Genomic DNA, 21,384 nt, shown 5'->3' with positions numbered 1-21,384 from the left:
AAAGTTACCAATTGGACCCTCTATTTTGTTAAATGGTAAAATGGACTCTGTATTTTCTAAAATTATATAAATAAGACCCTAAACTGATTTTTTGTTAAAATAAAACTTAATAATAATATGATATAGAGATGTTATGACAAAACTGTTCACATTTTCTGTATCTGTTCGTATTAGAAATTGTCTTAAAGTTTATTATATGAAAAAATAAAATTATTGAAAATTGAGTTTGTGATCCTATTTTTACCATTTTGAAAAATATAGGGTCTATTTTATCATTTAACAAAACAGATGGTCCAATTGGTAATTTTTGCAAAATACAGGGTCCAAAATATTTTTTACCCTATTTGTAAAGATAATTAGTATGCAGCACGTGTTAAGAATATAAATTAGTACATATATCATTTAAAATAATGTCTTCATTAAAATATAAAATATAAAGTTCATTAATGAAACAAAACCAAACTTGATGCAATACAATTAATTTAAACCCTAGCAATAAAATGGTAAAATAAAAACATCTAAAAGTATGATTCATTGCCAATTTTACATTTGAGATTGAACTCTCATACTCAACCACCCACACCCATCTTTTACACAACCGACATGATCTTCTACAATGGCATGATCGAGCTAAGCTTTATTCTCAATCATATTCTCAATGATTGGAACAACAAAATTTTGTCTATTTTAAACTCGGGGACGAATGAAATCCCAATAACTCTTCAAAAGAAGTATGATAAAACAAGACAGATTGGCACCAAGGAGGTACAAAAAGTTGAGACGACTATGATCATCATTTCCCAAGATTTCGATAGAAGTGTCCATTGTCAATTGAAGAAGAAAACTCAACATACCAATCTTCACAATCTGATCTCCCAAAGATAATGGTGATGATGATGATGATTGAGTCAAGGCAAGTGCTGAAAATGATCCAACACTCAACACATCAAATTTATTCCTCTGTCCTTTATTAGTTACCAAATTACAAGACTTCATATACTTTGGATGTAATTCAAACCTTGGATAATTGTACAAAAAAGTAACCATAGAACCAATACACAAGGAGAAGAATTTCACCATGGTTAAACAATAAAACTTTTGTTCACATGTTTTGACCAAGAATGAAATGAATTTAGGTATCTTGGGCAATAAATGGCTAAGAAGAATAGAAGAAAAAATAAAGATGATGCCTTTCAAAGTGTCATTATCTTTAAATTGATGCTTAGAAAAAGGAGAAGCATAAAGAAGAATAGCACCAACAAATGCTGTGGAAATTTCCAAGTATAAATACAAAGTATCCTTTTTTAGGCCAATGAAATTAACAACTCCAACTAATATGGATTCAATACAATGGCTTAAAATTTGTAACACAATAAATGAGTATACAATAGCCCCAAACATATACCATAAATTATTTGGTCCATTTTTTGATGATGGAATTTCCATAGAAGTTTCAATAGTCAAACTTATCAAAACACTAAATAAACCAAATTCTATCTTATTATTATTATTATTATTTATATTTTCAGCACTATGTGATGATAAAAGCAAAGCCAAAAGAGCAAAAGCTCCAGCTGAATAAAGATTATAACTTCCATATAATATTTTTTCTCCTTGTTTTTCAAAACAAGAGTTTATTAAATAATTAGATTGAATCATACTATTATTAAAACGAGGATATTTCTTCAAGAATGTCAAGCCCAAAATAATTCCCTGGCTAAAAAAATTAATAATATATATAAATAATTTAAGAGAAAAGTTGATCAAATTATTCTTCACCTTTTCCATGAGATAATCCCAGATTGGAGCAGCAAAAATAAGAGGAAGAATGAGAAAAGAAATAGGAATAAAAGTGAATATTTTTATTAAAAGATTTTCATTTTTATTGAATTGAGAAGTGAAGAAAGAGCTTGGGTATAGAAAGATTAAACCAAGAATGGCTGACAACACTGCCCAAAATATTCTATCACATGGGGAAGGAAAATCCATGGAATAAAAATAAAATAAAAGAAAAATGAGATGATATGATATGATATGAATGAGAGGGAAAATTGTAACAATTACTATTATATATATAGCAAATTTATAGTACTGCATGATATTTAAATTTACATGCATACGCGTAAATTGACTGATAAAGTGGGAAAAGTTGACCGAGACAAAAGAGATACATAAATTAATTACTATTTTTATTTTATTTACTTTTTGACGTTAGAAAATATTATTTAAGATACCAAATTCATGTATTAGTTATTACGAGGTTTCATCATATTATATATTCTAATTATTAGTGTGTACACATTACCCATTCAATGATCCAATCAGAATCATCACCAATTCTAAATATTAGATGTTGCCCCTTATTTTGCCCAAAATACATGGACCAACCGGATGATGACACGTAGATGGAAAGGGTTTAGCGTTTAAACAAATCAACTAAGTCTCTTTAACCACAGGGATCAACCTTAGACATGTCTCCCGGAGTAGGCGTGAAAGTCTTATGTACTCCCGGAGAGCAAAGCTACAACGAAGCATCTCCGGGAGGTGTCAGATCCTATCTGAACAGTCATCTCGCATTTAATGCCGCATGGGAGGAGACGTATTGGAACTGCCATATGTCTTAAAGTATGACGGCACAACCCCCTGTCTGCAGCTACTATGCTATGATTAATGAGCCTAGAGACGGCTACTTTATGAAGGCTCACATCAGTCAAAAAGGGTAAAGGACTACATCCATAAAACCTCTAAAAAGCCTAGGGATTAGACCATGTTGTTGCGAAAATTATTGAATACTACGCAAGTGCACGCAATCAAGTAGTATACTCACGCGAGTGAGGTCGAACCACAGGGAATTGGATCAATTACTACTAAATTATACTTATAATTCTATTTGGCAAATCAATAGTTTTTATGATTTAAAAAGAATGAAAGTAATTCAGAAAACTTAAATAACATAAGTGAAAGTTGAGCAAGATGAGATAATAGGGAGGAGAATCCTGTTGTATGTTTACCTAAATTGTTAATGCCTAATTGCTATCCTTTTCTTGAAGTGAATGACAGATTATAAATTAACCTAGCTCTTTTCAGATCTTCAAGATTCTAAATCTCTTGTTCTCTAATTAATCTCTTAATTAAACTAACATGAAATCAGCATTAAGCAATAATCTACTTGTCACATAAGTCATGTGAATACTCTCGTTTCACATAGAACATCGATTATCCAAATTTTAGCATTCTCAATTCTCACTTTTCAGATTTCGAATTGAGATCATAAAGCATGCACAAGGTGATCAATCTTAAACATGAAATTAAGAACAAATAAAGATAATTTCACAAACAAGAATGGAGGAATGGCAATTAAACATTAACTAGGCAAAACATTAAACAACAATCATCATCCTCCCTAAATGGGAAATTTAGTTCAGAAATAAATCCATAACCATTCCTATAACAATATTCAACATAAAGAAATTAAAGAGGAATAAAGAAAGAAACTGTTGGTGGATGAATTCTTGGTCTTCACTTTGAATCACTCTGCTCTTCCTGCCGCTTTCTGCTGTGTTTTAGGGTTCCAAATCGCTTCCCTTGACTTCCAATCGCAGTTTTCTATTTATATCTAATTTTTAGGGTTCGTCGGACAAAAATACCCCTGACCGTACGGACGCTCGCCGCGGCCAAAAGTGCATCAAAAAACTACGTTTCTGCCCAGACTTTCTAGCCGCGGCCATGGAAATCTCGCCGCGGCGAGATGGAATTTTCTGCTTCGATCTGTTTTAGTAAAATGAGCATAACTTTCTCATTCGAACTCCAAATGAGTTGATTCAAGATGCGTTGGAAAGATAAAAAAGAGATCTAAAACTTTTATGCTTTGACTTTTTTCCAAAATATGACCAGAACATAGTCGAATTCAGGCTTGAAGTTTCAGCTTTATTCTCTTTCAAAATTTTCTCTATTTTATAGATCACTGTTTTCCGAAATTTGTCCAATTTCTACATTCCAAGTGTAGAAACCTGAAACCAAAGAAAACAAGCGTAATTCTATTCCAAAAATAATAATAAAGAAGAAAAACAACTATAAAATGTGACCCGAAACTTAGGCTAAAAATAGCCTAACAGCATTTCCTATGATATATATATTCATTGGGGTGTGGCTTTACTGATAGTGACAGAAAGACATGTACCTCAATTCTAGGGATCACCCCACAAAAACACTATAAATATCCCCCAAACTCATTAAAGCGGGGGTCGAGAATTCTGGGTTTCATAAGAACTAGAAGAGGAAAAATCCACCAAGAACATTCTCTGTAATAAATACTATCATAAATACACAGACTCGTGGACTAAGGCTCATTAATGCCCCAACCACGTAAAAATCTCTCTCTTAATTCCTTATAGCTCTCTTAATTATTATTATTATATTGGTTGCCGAAAACCTCGGTCAACATTTTGGTGCTTTCATTGAGAGCTGAAGGAAGCGTCTGGAAGTAGACACTGCATTACAACAAAACAAAAATGGTGGAGACTCGAAGCACACGTCAACCTCGCCCTCTTCAAGATGCCCAAGATCCAAATGATGAGGACGTAGGCTAAAGAGCAAATGTGGGCTCTGAGGAAGAAGAAGGAAACCCTGATGATGAGTACGAAGGAAACTTCGAGGAGTACGACGCCTACGATGAAGGCAGCTACTCAGAGTTGGTACTCTTAAGGCAGAAGGTTGCTGATCACGAGGCTGAAATCGCAGCCCAAAAAGAGCAAAACCAAAAAATATAAGAGGTGATGCTGGCCATACAAAAAGCCCTGAAGGCCGCAGGAATCCACTTGCATCCTAAAGCAATCCCTGCTGGACTTGGAAAGGAACCAGAGGAATCCTCGCCAAGTACCCAAAAGCAGAAGTCTAGGGAACCAAGCCCTATAAGGTATCCCGCCGAAGGGAACCAAAAGAAAAACCCTACTTCCACTCCCGGGAGAAAGGAAAAGGTGCAGGATCCGCGAAAGTTCAGCTCAGATTTCCCGAAAGGAAAAGGTCCGCAGAGGGGCAAACTTTAAAAAGGGAGTCTTGGCCCTCAGGATCGAGAGGACCGAAAGGGCGTTTCCGTGCACTAGAAGCCCGGAGGGAGAGGAAGAAGGGACCAGGAATGTCCTCCCGTCGATCTGAGAAATCAGATTAACGGGAACTAGGGTGACCTCCGGGATCACTTGGACCAAAAGAGATACGGACCCCCAGTCTCTACGGGAACGTTAAACGAAGGAATCATGGCAGAGCTTGCCATACTTTGAAAAGACATCGCCCGAGTCTCTCGTAGACAAAAGGGCGACGACTCCGACTCTGAATGTGAAGACCGGGAGCCATGTGCCAAGCATATCCTAGAAGTAGAGCTCCCCAAAAATTTTAAGATGCCCGAAATGGCAGCTTACACCGGGAACTCGGATCCAAGCGATCACCTGTCACGGTTCAACCTAGTCATGACAGTCATGAGGGTCAACAATGACGCCAAGTGTTTGTGCTTCCCGCTTACCCTAAGCGGATCCGCAGAAGAGTGGTTCAAAAAACTAGAAACCAGGATCTGTGGATTGCTGGAATAAGTTGCAAACCAGCTTTCAGAGACAATTTGTCGCCGCAAGGAAAGTTAATCTGGAGGTCAGCGCCTTGACTAACATCAAGCAGCTGCCTACAGAGACTTGAAAAATTTCATAAAGAGGTTCAAGGAAGAAGCCTCAAAAACCAAGAAAGTTGATGACGGACAGCAGCTTGCTCTTCTCCAAGCGGGCATCCGTATAGGAACTCCGTTGTGGAATGAGTTACAGCAAGAATGAGCTTCTGACCTTCAGGATTTTCAGAAGAGAGTCCAAAAGTATATCAACCTGGAAGAGGCCCAAATAGTGGCCTACGGGGGATACTATCCCACCGGGATAGAAGGATATGTACCCGGGGCCCAGCTCTCGGGTACTTTGCCAACAGCAGCTCCACCGATGAGCGGCATACAATTTTCCGCTACTCCCGGGTACAGCCAAGGCCAAGCCTTGGCCCCCGCATCTTCCCATTTTGGAAACCCCTCGGGGATAAATGGGCAAGCCCCATCGCACTCCGCTCCGACCGCAAGCCTAGTCGGTCCTTCCTAAGGCTCTCGGAGCAAAAGGTCCTCTAAAGGCAGCAACCGGACGGAGGATAAGCGACAGAAAAGGGGGTATACTCCCCAATATACCCAATACACGGCATTAACGGACTCCCAAGAACGTGTATATTTTGCTAATAGGCAAAGCACGCATGTCCTTAGATTATAGATTGAAGAGTATGTTGTACTTCATCGTTAAAATTTTAAATGATTATAATCACTTTGTCATAAGAGCGATTTAATTTAATAAATTTTGAATCAGCTCAAATAATTAAAATTAATTAGATCACATCAGTTGATACGTACGTTTTATTTGAGGATCTAGATTTAAATACACAATCACCTTTCTCTATATGTATAATTCATTTTCATTCTACATAAATTAATGGATTAGCTAGGATTTGGAAAGTTCCATAATGATGCTCTCATTCCTCCAAATAAAGCAGAAATTAATATTAATTAATTATTTTATCTAGAAAATACCTTAAATTGTTCTCCTCATATTTTACTTATATAATTTTCTTTGACTCAGAAATTTGTCAATAAAATAAGAAAGAAAGAGAGACTGAGAATTTAGGTTGTTGACTAATGTGTTGAATTGTAATATATGTTGATCTGCTTACTTTAATATATATTGATCTTTGCATTCGCAGGTAATTAACTCTGTTAAAATTTGTAGATTAATTATATCTTATTTTTATCAATTAAGCTTAAACAAAGACATAAATATACTATAGATTCACTTTAAAAAATTAAGTTTATATAATATTTTCAACTATTATATTTTATAAGCAAAGTTTTTTAAAAAATAAAATAATAACTAACAAAAATTTATATATATAAAAAAAATTAATAATAGCACAAAATGAATATCATATGTAAACTCGTTTACACTATTATTTTTCAATATATAACAAGCAAATTCACTCAATTTTATTGGATATTTCGTTGTTATTCGATGAATATTTTTATACTCCTGTAGAAAATTATAAGGATTTGATTAACTTTCGAGTTTTTTTGAGGGAGGGCGAAAGGCAACATCGATAAGATGCATCTAGCCTCGTGGGATCTTGTCTGCAAGCCTAAGAACTGTAGAGGCTTGGGTTTCTGGAAAAAATCCAAGTGGAACAAAAAGGTTTGATTGCTCGATACATCTAGACTCTTTTTACGAAACAAGGTGTTTTTTAGGTTAAATGGATCAATGATGTCATATACTTAAAACACCAAGATTTTGGATGGCTGATAAGAAAGGAGATGTGATTTGGTATTAGCAGAAACTTCTTAATCTTTGAATGTTTTCACATAGGACACAATTCTAGATGCTAGGAAAGGGGGTAGATTTCGAGTTAATAAACTTTACAATTCCTTTCTTTGCTCCTTATGCTAAAGTTAATAATTGTAAAATGATTTAGTGTAAATTAAGTGTTTATGATTCCTTATGTGCATAATTTGATTAGAGTAGCGTTTAGAGCGAGATTACTTCTTATTGACGAGAGAAAAATCTCTAAAAGAGATCAACAAATTTTTATTCTAATACATATGCACACGTATATATCAAGTTTGTATTATAATAATATAGACAATCATAAATTATATTTGACGGGGATATATAGGTTTAGGCTTCATATATAATTTTGTAAACACTATTCAATGGGTATTACTTAAAAATTGGTAGTACTAAAATTTGAATTTTTATGCTTATTTTTCTATTTTATAAAAAAAAAAACTCTTATTTTTACATTATATGGGTTATTAAGGTTGTTCTATTGGTTTAAAAAAATAAAAAAAAAAATGATTTAAGCATTTATATATTACATTACATACGAGTACTCCCAGAACCTCTAACCAGTGTCGGTCCTATGTTAATTTAGGCCTTAGGCAAAAATAAAAATTGAGACCCATTGAAAAAATGATGCTATTGTGGGGCTTAAGCCGTCCGCCTCCTTCGTCTTAGCTCAGGGTCGATCCTGCCTCCTCTAACACACACGTATATTTTTATAATACTATATTTTAAATTTTTATCAATATATATATTAAAAACACTCAATTAATTTTTTTGGCTCAATGCCCTAAATTAAGTTAAGATGGGCCTTCAAGTAATTAGAAAAAGATAAACTAAGTCTAAACTTCTATTACTTACTTTCTTTTTCTTTTTCTTTTTCAAAATTTACAATTCCATTACTTAAATAAATAATAAAAAAAAGAATAACTAAAATTTATCTTTCAATGTAAAACAAATTAATAAATTCCCAATACCCAATCATCAATAGACGTACAGTTGAACTTTTTTTAAAAAAATAAAATAAAAACAAAAAAATTCCGTTGCCGGGACTTGAACCCGGGTCTCTCGGGTGAGAGCCGAGTATCCTGACCAACTAGACTACAACGGATTATTGATAATCCTCTTAAATATTAAATATTAACACTAAATCACAAAGCTTATTAAACGGCCGTTAACAGATTTTTCCAGAACAAACGTTAACTTTAACAGAACTGTTATACAACAATCCTACTACTGAACTGAACTGAACACTCATCTTCTCTCATATCCTCAAAACCTATATATCTCTTCTCTCTCATCTCCAATCGGCGGCGTCGGTCTCCACGGCGGAGTCTCTCACCGGCATCGGCTCTCTCTCTTACAAGGTATATATATATCTCTCTCTGTTCTGATGCTCTGGGTCGACAATTGTGATGCTGGGGGGATGTGGGGCTTGGGGTTTTGGCCCAATGCTGGTGGTCATGGTGGGTTCATGAAATTAGAAACTAATAATTGAAGCCTGCTCTTCTTCTTCACTCGACTATTGTTTCGTTTTTAAAATTCTTCTTCACTGTTTCATTTTATTTTTTAATTAATTTGTTCAATTATGGAAATGTAAAGATTATATATTCTTGGTAAAGAGACAATTGGAAATGGAAGGTGTGATATAATTTATCTCTTAATTATGTTTTTTTTCTTTCAATTGATTAGTTTGTAATTTTAATTTGGTCTGAGATTGTGGGAATACTTTGTTTAAATTAAATAAAATGTGTATATTATTGTGTTCAAATTTAATAATCTGGGAATGACAACTGAGGATTTTTATACTCTAGGCATGAAATAAGCAATTGTATCAATACCTTGTCCATAACTTGTGTCCAAAAGATTCATCTTTAGATCAATTATCCTCAAGATACTCATCAGAGAATTGATGACAAAGATGTTTTGAGTTTTGACTTTTTTTGTATTTGTATTTAGTTGAAGACAACTGAGGATTTTTAAATGTTCTGTGAATTGTTGCTGGGTTTATTGATTATGGTATTTGTTCTTTGTTTGCTTCCTTAATCACTCTAGAGATGAACTATGCAATTGTATCAATAGTGGCTTCATAATGATACATCTTAAACCTTGCCCATAGTTTGCGTTTAAAAGATTCATCTTTTATTACATCAAACTCAAGACACTGATCGCAGAATTGATGATAAAGATGTTTTGAGTTTTCTGTATTTGTATTTGGTTTATGAATGGGAGTGATTGTTTCTTTTGAAATACTGCAATGTTGGAGATTTAATTTTGTATGAAAGAGTAATTATTGTATTTTATTTGTGAAAAGGAGCAATCCTTTAATCTGTAGACATCAGAGAATGGTGGGAGTATGATCAGAATACATTTTAATGCACTGTTTGGTTACAAAGATCAGAAACAAATTTCCACTTTTAGCTTGGCATCTTTCTTATTAGTTTCAGGATTCTAGGAACTACTTTATCTTATAGTAGAACAGTATTAAGAAACTGATGAAAGATTTTGCTTTTATTTGACAAATATTTGATAAGATATTTGACATATTATATTTATTTATTTATTTTAAATGTTGGAAACCCACAGACAGAGAAATGAAGAAGAGGGTTTAAGTTCACTCAGTTTAATCATCAATGGACACCTTAAGACAATTGGCCATTGGCTTCCCTGGTCCTCGGCTATCCCCACAACCTCTCTCGAGAAAATTCCAGAAGATCTACCCTTCTAGCAATGGCGCTAGCTCTTTCTGTCCTTTGACCACCTGCTTTGCTAACCGATGGGCGGACCGCCTCCTTGCTGATTTCAATTTCGTCGGTGATTCTTCGGATCAGAACCACCACCATTACTATTCTTCTCCCTCTGCTACTGCTACTCTTGCTCCTCCATCCCCACTACTCTCTCCCCCTGAGCGCCACGTGTCCATTCCATTGGAATTCTATCAGGTTCTCGGTGCCGAGACACATTTTCTTGGCGATGGCATAAGGAGGGCTTATGATGCTAAAGTTTCGAAACCACCTCAATATGGATTCAGTGAAGATGCATTGCTTAGTCGGAGACAGATTCTTCAGGCTGCCTGTGAAACCCTAGTCGACCCGAGCTTACGGCGAGAGTATAATGAAAGCCTTATTGAAGATGAAGAGGGAACATTGCTCACGCAAGTCCCTTGGGACAAGGTCTGTTTCTTAAATTCTGTTAATCTTGGCTTTGGTTTTCGGCAAACCATGGGAAACATTTGGTTTCAGGAATTTAGAAAAATATGGTAGTGTAATTCTTTGAAAATGGGGATATTTTTGGTTGAGTTCACTTTTGTTGATGGTGTGTTAGTGGTTTTGTAGGTTCCTGGGGCTTTATGTGTTTTGCAAGAAGCAGGAAAAACCGAACTAGTTCTTCAAATTGGTGAAAGTTTGCTTAGAGAGAGGCTGCCAAAGTCGTTCAAACAAGATGTAGTTTTGGCTATGGCACTTGCTTATGTTGATTTGTCTAGGGACGCTATGGCACTGTCCCCTCCCAATTTCATTCGGGGTTGCGAAGTGCTTGAAAGGGCTTTGAAGCTCTTGCAGGTTAGAATTGTATCTTAACCTTTTGGAATTTGATAAAGTTTTTAGAATAGTGAGAGATGTAAAGGAATAACAATTGAGATTGTGCAACTTTGGAAGTTTATTTACCATCATAGATTATTTGGAGGTTTATCGCTTTGAATATTTTACATGCTTGATAAATATCCAAAATGTGTAGGAAGAAGGGGCTAGTAGCCTTGCGCCAGATCTACAATCACAAATTGATGAAACATTAGAAGAGATAACCCCTCGTTGTGTTTTAGAGCTTCTAGCTTTACCCCTGAATGATGAAAACCGATCAAGAAGAGAAGAGGGCCTCCGTGGTGTACGCAACATTTTGTGGGCAGTTGGAGGAGGGGGAGCAGCTGCAATTGCAGGGGGATTCTCCCGAGAAAATTTCATGAATGAAGCTTTCTTACATATGACAGCAGATGAGCAGGTTTTATTTTTATTTTTGTAGCTTAGCTCTCTAGATTTTTTATCATTAATTCCTCCTAACTGTTGGGTTTCGTTTTCTGGTTGACAGGTTGATCTATTTGCAGCCACACCAAGTAATATCCCAGCTGAAAGTTTTGAAGTCTATGGAGTGGCACTTGCACTTGTTGCGAGGGCATTTGTTGCTAAAAAACCTCATCTCATCCAAGATGCTAATAACCTATTCCAACAACTACAACAGACTAAGGTAACAACTTTAGGAAACTCTTTAAATGTTTATGCACCGAAAGAAAGCCGCGAGATAGATTTTGCTCTAGAGAGAGGTCTGTGCTCTCTGCTGGTGGGAGAGCTTGATGAATGTCGCTCTTGGTTGGGTTTAGACAGTAATAATTCACCGTACAGAAATCCATCTATTGTAGAATTTGTCTTGGAGAATTCTAAAGATGATGATGGCAGTGATCTCCCCGGGCTTTGCAAGCTGTTAGAGACATGGTTAATGGAGGTAGTGTTCCCCAGATTTAGAGACACTAAAGATATACAGTTCAAGCTTGGAGATTACTATGATGATCCTACAGTCCTTAGATATTTAGAAAGGCTAGATGGAACTAACGGGTCACCTTTAGCTGCAGCAGCAGCGATAGTTAGGATCGGGGCAGAGGCTACTGCAGTTCTCGATCATGTGAAGTCAAGTGCACTTCACACATTGCAGAAGGTGTTTCCCATCGGTCACAAAGACAAGAGCTTAATGGATCAAGAGGGTGATGGTGAGATGAATCACTCTCTTCTCCCTGCAGAAAATGAAGACCCTCTTGAAGATGACTCTGCCCATGTCCCTGAACCATATGGACAGGAAAGGTCTGATGAAACCGGTGAAGTGATAGTAATTACTGACAACATCAAGGATATAAGCATTAAGATCATGTGTGCCGGTGTGGTGATTGGAGTGATGACTCTGATTGGTTTGAGGTACATACCTTCTAGGAGCAGCACTATTCGGAAAGAACTTGGTTCAGTCACAGCATCTGATGCTATCAGTTTAGGTATGATTTACTGTAGTTTATTGCTTAACCATTTGAAAATGCTCTGCTTATGACATAATATTATCTAATTGCAAATTAACTCTACAGGAATATCCGGAGATAAAGAAACTGTTGATGAATTACCCAAAATGGATGCGAGAACTGCTGAAGGTTTAGTCCGAAAATGGCAGAGTATTAAATCTCAAGCTTTTGGGCCTGATCATTGTATAGAGAAATTGGCAGAGGTATATAAATTCCTTTTTCTCTTTCTTATGCGGGGAAAAGCAATATTTGTTTCTGACATTTAAAAAACGTTATGTGTTAGATTTTGGATGGTGGGATGTTGAAGATATGGACAGATCGTGCGGCTGAGATTGCCCAACTCGGTTGGTTCTATGATTACTCTTTGACAAACCTGAGTGTTGATAGCGTAACAGTGTCACTCGATGGACAGCGGGCTGTGGTGGAAGCAACCATCGAAGAATCTGCACAGTTAACTGATGTTCTCCACCCCGAGCACAATGACTCGAACAGCAGAACTTACACGACGAGATACGAAATGTCTTGTTCCAGTTCAGGTTGGAAAATTACTGAAGGAGCTGTACTTGAATCAAATCCCATTGTGTAAAAATTTCACACCACGCACCTTTTTAATTTTTGTAGTATAACTAATTAGGGGATTGTTTAGGTTGTTTGATTACAACTTAACAACATTATTCCTGTGATTTGATAGCAATTATTGCAAGAAATGAATAGAGAGATAGTTTCATGTATGTTGAAAAACACTTCTACGCATAGCTTTATATTGGAGATTATTTTAGTTCATAAAATATTAAAGCCATTAAGACAACAATAACTAATTCATATGAAGTAAATTAACTACTAAACCATACTTCAATTTTTAGAGGAATCTCTCTTTAGGGAGTTCACTTGAGGCATGAAGAGATTCATCTTCTCTTTCGAATTGATGAGGTATAATTTTTGGAAACCTACTCAATAATTTCCTCAACAATGTCTACAACACTACTGATTAAACTCTTTGGACGAGGGTTAAAAACTGCACAATTCTTCCTAATCTCACCCTCTTTTCCCACAGTAGCGATTCTTCCCATCTTAGTCATGGCATTGCCGAAATCTTTAGAGAACAAGGCTGGATTCGAAGCTAAAGTGGAAACATAACTAGAAGAGGCAGGATCTGTTGCAAGCTCTTGATCAATCTTTAGAACTCCTCTTTTCAAACGTATTTGGCGGTAGAACTCATTATCGAAAACATTACTAGTATTTTGATCCAAAAATACTTTTGGAGCACTCCCAACAGCACATAATGCTTTAAGCTTGGTAACCAGCTTAGGGTCCATAGTGGGATCAGGTTTACCTGTGCCTTGAAAATTTGAGAGTCGGTCTGAAAAGAAATTACAATGAGCAAATCCAACTGTGTGTGCACCGAGAAGAGCTACCATTTCGTTTAGGGTCATCCCATTATCTTTGAAAGTGGCAAAAGCAGAAGTGATAGATTCATCTGGTCCGGGCAAGTTGACTTCATCGGGTTTTGAGATAAGTCCATCTCTTCTGCCAGTTGGAACAGCGTAGTTTGGTCCACCAGCAAGGACAACTGAGTCCCGAGTGGCTAGGGTTATGATGTCTGCACACGAGACTTGTGAAGGGCATATGATTTCGAGCCTTCTCTTGGCCTCATCAATGAGCTCATACCCTCGTACTGTCAAATTCGGTCCTGCATCTTTTTCTGAGGGCTTTTTCGATGTGGAGTTAATTAGTATAGATGCATCACAACCCTGTTCGATAAGATAAAACAATTGACTATATTAAACTCTCTTTTTGACAATAATTTTTCCAAATATCAAAAATAAAAAGCACATATTTAGGTTAAAAATTCTTACCCGAACAAAGCAGTCATGGAAGTGCATACGAAGCAAGCCAGCAGTGATCGAAGAGTCCTTTTGAAATGCTTCTAAGACAACTTGTTTAACAACTCTTTCAGCTTTTGGACAACTCACTCGGTAGAAAAATGGAGTTAGTTGAGCAAAAACACAACAATAAGGACTAAGAACAAGAAAGATCACTAAACAAGAATATTGTGTCATCTTGGTCATGATGATATTTAATGATTTGTAAGCAAAATATAATAAAGGTTGCTATCATGAATCAATGTTGTGAGCTCATAATCATATATATAGTCAAAAACATTGTAAATTTTTTATTTAATAAGGTACATACTTGCTATATATAAATATATTATATGATACTTTTTAACGGCTCTAACACCATGTGATATGATGAAACAATATTAGGTAAAATTTATAAATTAATTAACCACGAGGGCTGCTACATATAAAGATGAAATTAATTATTAAATTATTCCCATCGATTACTTTTGTTTTGTTTTGAGAAAGATTAGTCTTAATTTATTTTTGGTGTTGGATATTATGTCGTATTGAGAAGAGAACTATAGCCCTTAGTACTCGTACTATATATTATGGATCACTAAGAATATATTTATGTGAGCACATGCATATATTTTTTTTTTTTTTGAAAAGGAACGAAAGTTCAAATTAAACCGAGAAAAGGTTCATGGGATCCACAGGGGGAAATCCCTCCCCTTGACAATTCAGATGTTCCTTGGAGGAACTTCTAGCTTCTTTTGCTAAAGCATCAACAAAAGTAATAAGATCTCGGGAAATAAAAACACAAGAACAATTAACTAAAGTGTTTTTCAAAGCAGCAACAGAATCAAATAAAGATCTAAATCTCCAATTCGGGCAAGAGTTCTTCAGAAGAGAGTTCACAACAATTTGAGAGTCAGTGAAGATGCTCACTCCTTCCCAATTCTTTTCCTTAGTCCAGAGTAAAGCTAATTTAATAGCTTCAAGTTCAGCAGCAATAGCACAGTCCTGTTTTCCTGAGGTTGTTTTGATAAACCATTGATTAGTGATACAATCAATAGCCACCATAGCACCCCCAAAAACACCATCTTTAAAAGAACCATCCGTCACAATCATCTTCGAGGTTACTCCAGGAGATATCTGGCGAGAGATGGAGACAGCTCCCATCTCAGGGTGATTCTTCTTGATATCCCGCATCTCAAGAAAACGTTTGCAGGCATCAGAAATCATAGTCCCGATCGAAATCAGCACCTGGGAACCATGATACAATCTATTCCGCCACAGCCACACAGTTTCAAGAATTGAGGCAAACCAAACCAGAAAGTAATGTCTAGAGGAAGTGTCCATATTGATCAATGCTGAATAACAGAAATCAAATAAAGAGTTACCCGGAATTATCTCAGTTTTGATAGGTAATGGGCCACCAAACCAGATAGCTCTTGCCAGCGCACATCGCACAAAAATATGGAGAGGGCTTTCAGAATCAGACCCACAGAACGGGCAAACACAAGAGTTACTGCCCCCATATTTATCCGCTGTAGGAAGTGCCCCTGCTATCGCACGCCACAGCATCATACTTTGCCTGGGGTGTATCTTACTATCCCATAACCACTTCCATAACTCTTTTTTCTCAGCAAACCGAGTCCTTTGACTGCATAAATATATGCCCCCTTGGCCGAGAACATACCACTATCCGAATTCTTCCAAATGAGCATGTCTTTCTCAGCAAAAGAGTTGATTTGGATGGTACTAATCAGACTCCCCAATTCATAACCAAACAGAAATTCAAGAAACCTACGGTTCCAAGTTCTGTTGTTTCTGAACATCAAATCCGCCACACACCGAAGAGAAGGAGCTTTAGGGCGAATCATCTCCATAGTTTCACGAAACTCCTCATATTCCATCCAAGGAATCCAAGGTTGCCACCACAGGTTGGTGTCTTCCCCAGTAGCAATAATAGTGCAGGAACCATCACAAATTATTTTCCGAGCCTCTAGTATTCCCCTCCAAACTGGGCTATCAGTAGGGCGTGCCAGGGCACTCCAAAAAGTGTCCAAAGGGTAATATTTGGCTCTGAGAGAATCAACCCAAGGTCTGTTACTATTGCTTGCCAAAAACCAGGCTAATTTAGCAAGAAGAGCATGGTTCACATCAGAGAATTTCCTAAAGCCCAAGCCTCCACAATATTTCGGTTGACAAAGAGAATCCCATGTTTTCGTAGCCAGAAATCTCGTACAGTCTAATCGGCCTTTCCACCAGAATTTTTGAACTAAAGAATCAAGCTCCTTACAAGAGGTAGTTGGGATTTTGCACGTGCTCATAGTGTAAGAAGGCATAGCCATAGCCACTGAGTTAATTGTTACCATCCTCCCAATGGTAGACAGAGTTTTCATCCGCCATCCTTCGAGTCGATTACAAAGATTGGACTTAAGAAAATTAAAGTCCTTCCTCCTACTGCGGGAGACATGCATATATAGTATATGTAAGTGTGTTACATTTTTGTTTTTATGTGTATGGACGTTTTTATTTTCGATATGCGGATATATATATTTGGCGGTTAAATTTTTTTAATTATTATATATTTTATTTGTATTTAATTTTTTAAACTTAAATTTTAATGATAATTAAAACCATTAAAATTATTAAAATATTAACAAATTTAAGGTATCATATACTTATAATTTGAATATCATCAAAGAAAATATAAAGTGCTGGAATTGTGAAGAAGAAACGAGTTTCCTTTTTGCTTTATTTGTATTATTCCATGTTAATTAAGAATGTGGAAGTCTGATTTATGAAGTAGGATTAATTTGACTATTTTTGAATTATAAGTAACTTTTTTGACTTAAATTTTTAGATTGGATCAACTAACAATTTTTGAATCACAATTACTTTTTTGATTTTATTTTTGTTTACTCTAATATCATGTTTAGAATATAAATATTTTTAAATCAAGTTCCCACATATTTTACCAAAAAAACTTAAAGTAACAAAAAGGCTAATTAGCAATTTTTCCCCTCGAACTTTGACATGTACTAAATTATGCTTCCTGAATTTTTTTAGCCGTTAAAAATCCCCCATGGACTATTAGGATTGTTAGATTTAAGGACTTTTGTCTAATTTTAGTAAAAAAATTCTAACAAAGACGAAAGTTCAAGGGGCATGATTTAGTACATATCAAAGTTTAAGGGACATAATTTGGTAAGTATCAAAGTTTGGGGAGCATGGTTTAGTACATAAACAATCACTGAAACAGTAAAATTGAATGAAATTAGACAAAAGTCCTTAAATCTAACAATCTCAATAGTTCAGGGAAAATTTTTAACGGCAAAAAAAGTTCAGGGACATGATTTGGTATATGTCAAAGTTCGGGAAAAAAAAATTACTAATTAGCCTAACAAAAATAAATAAATAAAACAGCACAATACCATTCTTAATATTATTGTTCTAGTTAATTACAATATATTATAATAACTATTTAGTATTTACTATATATATTTTTTATTCTATATATATAAGATACTTCTATGGCAGGGCAAGTACTTTGCCCTTAACGTATATATTTTGACACATAAAGAAATTATATATTTTTTTTTTCTTATATAACAATGTATATTGTAATTATTTAGGTTTTCTTACTAATTTTTATAAAACTTTGAATAATTTATGAACTAAGTTTCAAAATATATAATTTATATCATACGCTTATAAACAAGCTTAAAAATAATTATTTGTTTTGTATTTTTTTTTTTTCTTAAAATTAATTTGTTTTTTTTATTTTTGACACCGTAAATTATTTAAAAAATTAAGAGAGGTTCAAACAACTTGTTATTTTTTTAAATGTTGAAGCAGATAAAAAGTATAACAGAACGACTTTTTTTCCAGATGGACTATACTAATTTTTTTAGATTATATGTAGTCTAACATTATATCTTAAATAAATAATATTTAGGAGTGATATGGATGAAGAGATGGCTAAAATAATAAATTATCTAGTTTTCAAAAACAATTGCAAGACTATCTACATTTTATTATTTAAACTTTTTCAATTCATATTATTAAATTGTCTACCTTTCGGCCTTAATTAGATAGTGTAATTAAGCACGAAGTCACTTTAATTATATTATGATATTAACAATAAGCTGTAAAGATATTTAGAAAGTACAAATTAAAGGTAAACAATTCACTTCCAATAACACCTTTATCTACTTCATTAATTATGGATAAATTTATAATTAACATTAACAAAATGCTAATTAAACAAGTTTCAAGCTTTTGGAGAGGAATCTCTTATTTTTGAGGGTTTACTTGAGGAGATTCTTTTTTGAAGTAGACACATAGATCGATGATGTTGTAATAGTTATATGTAGTAATTAATTACTCTATAATTTTCTCAGCAATGTCTAAAACACTACTGATTAAACTCTTAGGACGCGGGTTAAAAACTGCGCAATTCTTTCTAATCTCACCAGCACTTCCAACAGTAGCGATTCTCCCCATCTTAGTCATAGCATTGCCGAAATCTCGAGAGAACATACGTGGATTCGAAGCCAAAGTGGCAACATAACTAGAGGAGGCAGGATCTGTAGCTAGCTCCTGATCAATCTTCAGAACTCCTCTCTTCAAACGTATTTGACGATAGAACTCATTATCGAAAATATTACTAGTGTTTTGATCTAAAAACACCTTTGGATCACTCCCAACTGCACATAAAGCTTTTAACTTGGTAACCAAGTTAGGATCCATGGTGGGGTCAGGTTTGCCTGTACCTTGAAAATCTGTAAGTCGGTTTGAAAAGAAATTGCAATGAGCAAATCCAACTGTGTGTGCACCGAGAAGAGCTACCATTTCATTTAGGGTCATCCCGTTATCTTTGAAAGCAGCAAAAGCAGAAGTGATTGATTGGTCTGGTCCAGGCAAGTTGACTTCATCAGGGTTCGAGATAAGTCCATCCCTTCTGCCAGTTGGAACTGCGTAGTCTGGTCCACCTGCAAGAATGACAGAGTCTCGAGTTGCTAGGGTTATGATGTCTGCACATGAGACTTTCGAAGGGCATGCAGCTTCGAGCCTTCTTTTGGCCTCATCGATGAGCTCATACCCTCGTACAGTTAGATTTGGTCCTGCTGTTTTTTCTGAGGGCTTGTTCGATGTAGAATTGATTAGTATGGATGCATCGCAACCCTGTTAACAGTAAATAAAAAAATATGAGAAATTTATTACATTATTAATTATTATATGCTGTTAATTGGTATATACCTGCCACTTTTGAATTTGTGAGTGTGACACTATGACATATAATATATAAGTATTAGCTTGATATGATTAATTATAAGATCTGATCGGTTATAAGAAAATGTATACAATAATATTAACTAGAAGACTTTTTTCTCTTTCTCTCTCGTGACAGAAACTAGGGTATCTTTTTATAAAAAATATATAATATAATAATTGTACTAAAAGGATAATAATAATGCAAGTTGAACCCTGAATTTACTAATACTACTACATTTCAATATGTAATTTATACTCTCCGATATTAATTAAAGAAGGATCGAGAAATACTAAAAAATATCAGTGGTGCTTAGTATTCTCATATAATTTAATTAATGTAATAATTTTTAAAAGATATCGCTAACTAATTTCAAAGCGAAACTTCTAAAAGGTGCTAATTAAACACCATTAGTATAATTAATAACAATGATTCAAAATTATTACAATTTTATCTTAAAAACAAAAAGTATAATATATATCATTAAGCTATGTTTGTGAGCTTAAGACTAACCCTTTTAACATATTACTTAATAAGTAAATCGAGTTCATGAGTGAGCGAGCGAGAAAATGATCTTACTCTAACAAAGCAATCGTGAAAATGCATACGAAGTAAGCCAGCGGTAATGGTAGGATCTTTTGCAAATGCTTCTTTGACAACTTGTTTTACAATTTGCTCGGCATTAGGGCAACTCTTTTTGTAGAAATTAGGTTTTAGTTGACCAAAAACACAATAAGGAGTACTCAAAATAACAACAAAGCTTATTAAAAAGATCAATGCACAAGAATAATGTGTATTCTTCCTCATGATTATGTATTATAATTTCTATATAACACAAAGGGGGGAAAGCTAGAGATTATTATGATTTAATTGTGTTTGGCTATATCATCAAATGTTGAGAGGTAGCTCTTATATATATAGTGGAAAAGATTCATTCATGATATATACGTACAATTAATGGTAGGGTCATGCACGTGAAAGTTAAAAGAAAATCAACAATGGTGGGTATATAGTTATGTATAAAGAATATTATCCTACTCAACCATGTGATGTAGTGATCTTATATATTATTTATTTATATATATACATATATATATATACTAGATGAGAGTTACGTGGCGAGCCACGTAAATATTAGTTTTATATAAGTTCTAGTAGTTTTTGTTTAAAAATTTAGTAACTAAGCAACGACAACAACAATAGTAGATAGATCTATTTAAGTTTTTCATATTTGTAAAGATTATAAATCTAAACTATTAATTAATTTTCTTGATTTGAGATTTTGAATTGTTCTGATTTATTTGTTTATGAATTTATTATAATACTTGAATATTTATTTGTTCTGATTTGAATTGTTCTGATCTATTCATACTTGAATATTTATATTGATAATTGTTAATGAAATTAGTCTGTAGCTTTATGTTTATAGAAAAAAAAAGGTATTTTTTAATATAGAGTTTAAATTTTATATTGATGATTGTTAATGAAATTAGTCTGTAGCTTTATGTTTCTAGAAAAAAAATGTATTATTTTATATAGAGTTTAAAATATTAATTGAGGCATTCTTTCTTTGTTTTTTTCTCTCTTATTTAATTGTGTTTTCTTCATAATTTCTGAATTGATCGTTGATATTTAATGGTTCTTCCACTGGGTGAGTAGTGTATATAACTATATATGTTTTAATAATTTTATTAGGGAAAATTATAACTTTTTTTTAAAAAATAAAAATTATTTATTGAAGTAAAATTATACTATCTAAGAAACATCGATATTCTAATCAATTGAAATAAAAAGAAAATCCAGCAGACGAAA

At 34.5% G+C, this 21,384-nt stretch overlaps 3 protein-coding genes and 1 non-coding gene across 4 annotated transcripts; 1 reads left to right on the top strand and 3 right to left on the bottom strand.

The window, feature by feature from the left end:
- Positions 1-8,429: 8,429 nt before the first annotated feature.
- Positions 8,430-8,502, bottom strand: TRNAE-CUC (transfer RNA glutamic acid (anticodon CUC)). Its single transcript has one exon. It is a non-coding gene; the product is annotated as a tRNA-Glu (tRNA).
- A 105-nt stretch (positions 8,503-8,607) lies between these two features.
- On the top strand, positions 8,608-13,175 carry LOC115722258 (protein ACCUMULATION AND REPLICATION OF CHLOROPLASTS 6, chloroplastic). The gene is made up of 7 exons (XM_030651420.2): positions 8,608-8,758; positions 9,978-10,564; positions 10,727-10,951; positions 11,127-11,387; positions 11,475-12,423; positions 12,511-12,647; positions 12,728-13,175. Exons 2-7 carry the CDS (start codon positions 10,025-10,027, stop codon positions 13,028-13,030), a joined length of 2,415 nt encoding a protein of 804 aa, XP_030507280.2. The 5' UTR covers positions 8,608-8,758; positions 9,978-10,024; the 3' UTR covers positions 13,031-13,175.
- LOC115722259 (peroxidase 57) lies at positions 12,729-14,595 on the bottom strand. Its single transcript, XM_061103570.1, has 2 exons — positions 14,301-14,595; positions 12,729-14,195 (listed from the first exon to the last, which is right to left on the bottom strand). The coding sequence occupies exons 1-2, from the start codon at positions 14,511-14,513 to the stop codon at positions 13,392-13,394; spliced, it is 1,017 nt and encodes a 338-aa protein (XP_060959553.1). The 5' UTR covers positions 14,514-14,595; the 3' UTR covers positions 12,729-13,391.
- A 3,895-nt stretch (positions 14,596-18,490) lies between these two features.
- Positions 18,491-20,635, bottom strand: LOC115723328 (peroxidase 57). Its single transcript, XM_030652761.2, has 2 exons — positions 20,152-20,635; positions 18,491-19,484 (listed from the first exon to the last, which is right to left on the bottom strand). Exons 1-2 carry the CDS (start codon positions 20,377-20,379, stop codon positions 18,681-18,683), a joined length of 1,032 nt encoding a protein of 343 aa, XP_030508621.2. The 5' UTR covers positions 20,380-20,635; the 3' UTR covers positions 18,491-18,680.
- Positions 20,636-21,384: the final 749 nt, after the last annotated feature.

The sequence above is a fragment of the Cannabis sativa genome, chromosome 9 (assembly GCF_029168945.1).
Source record: "Cannabis sativa cultivar Pink pepper isolate KNU-18-1 chromosome 9, ASM2916894v1, whole genome shotgun sequence".
Lineage (NCBI taxonomy): Eukaryota > Viridiplantae > Streptophyta > Magnoliopsida > Rosales > Cannabaceae > Cannabis > Cannabis sativa.
Note: the sequence above shows the minus strand (reverse complement) of the source record. Positions and strands in the feature narration are given on the sequence as shown.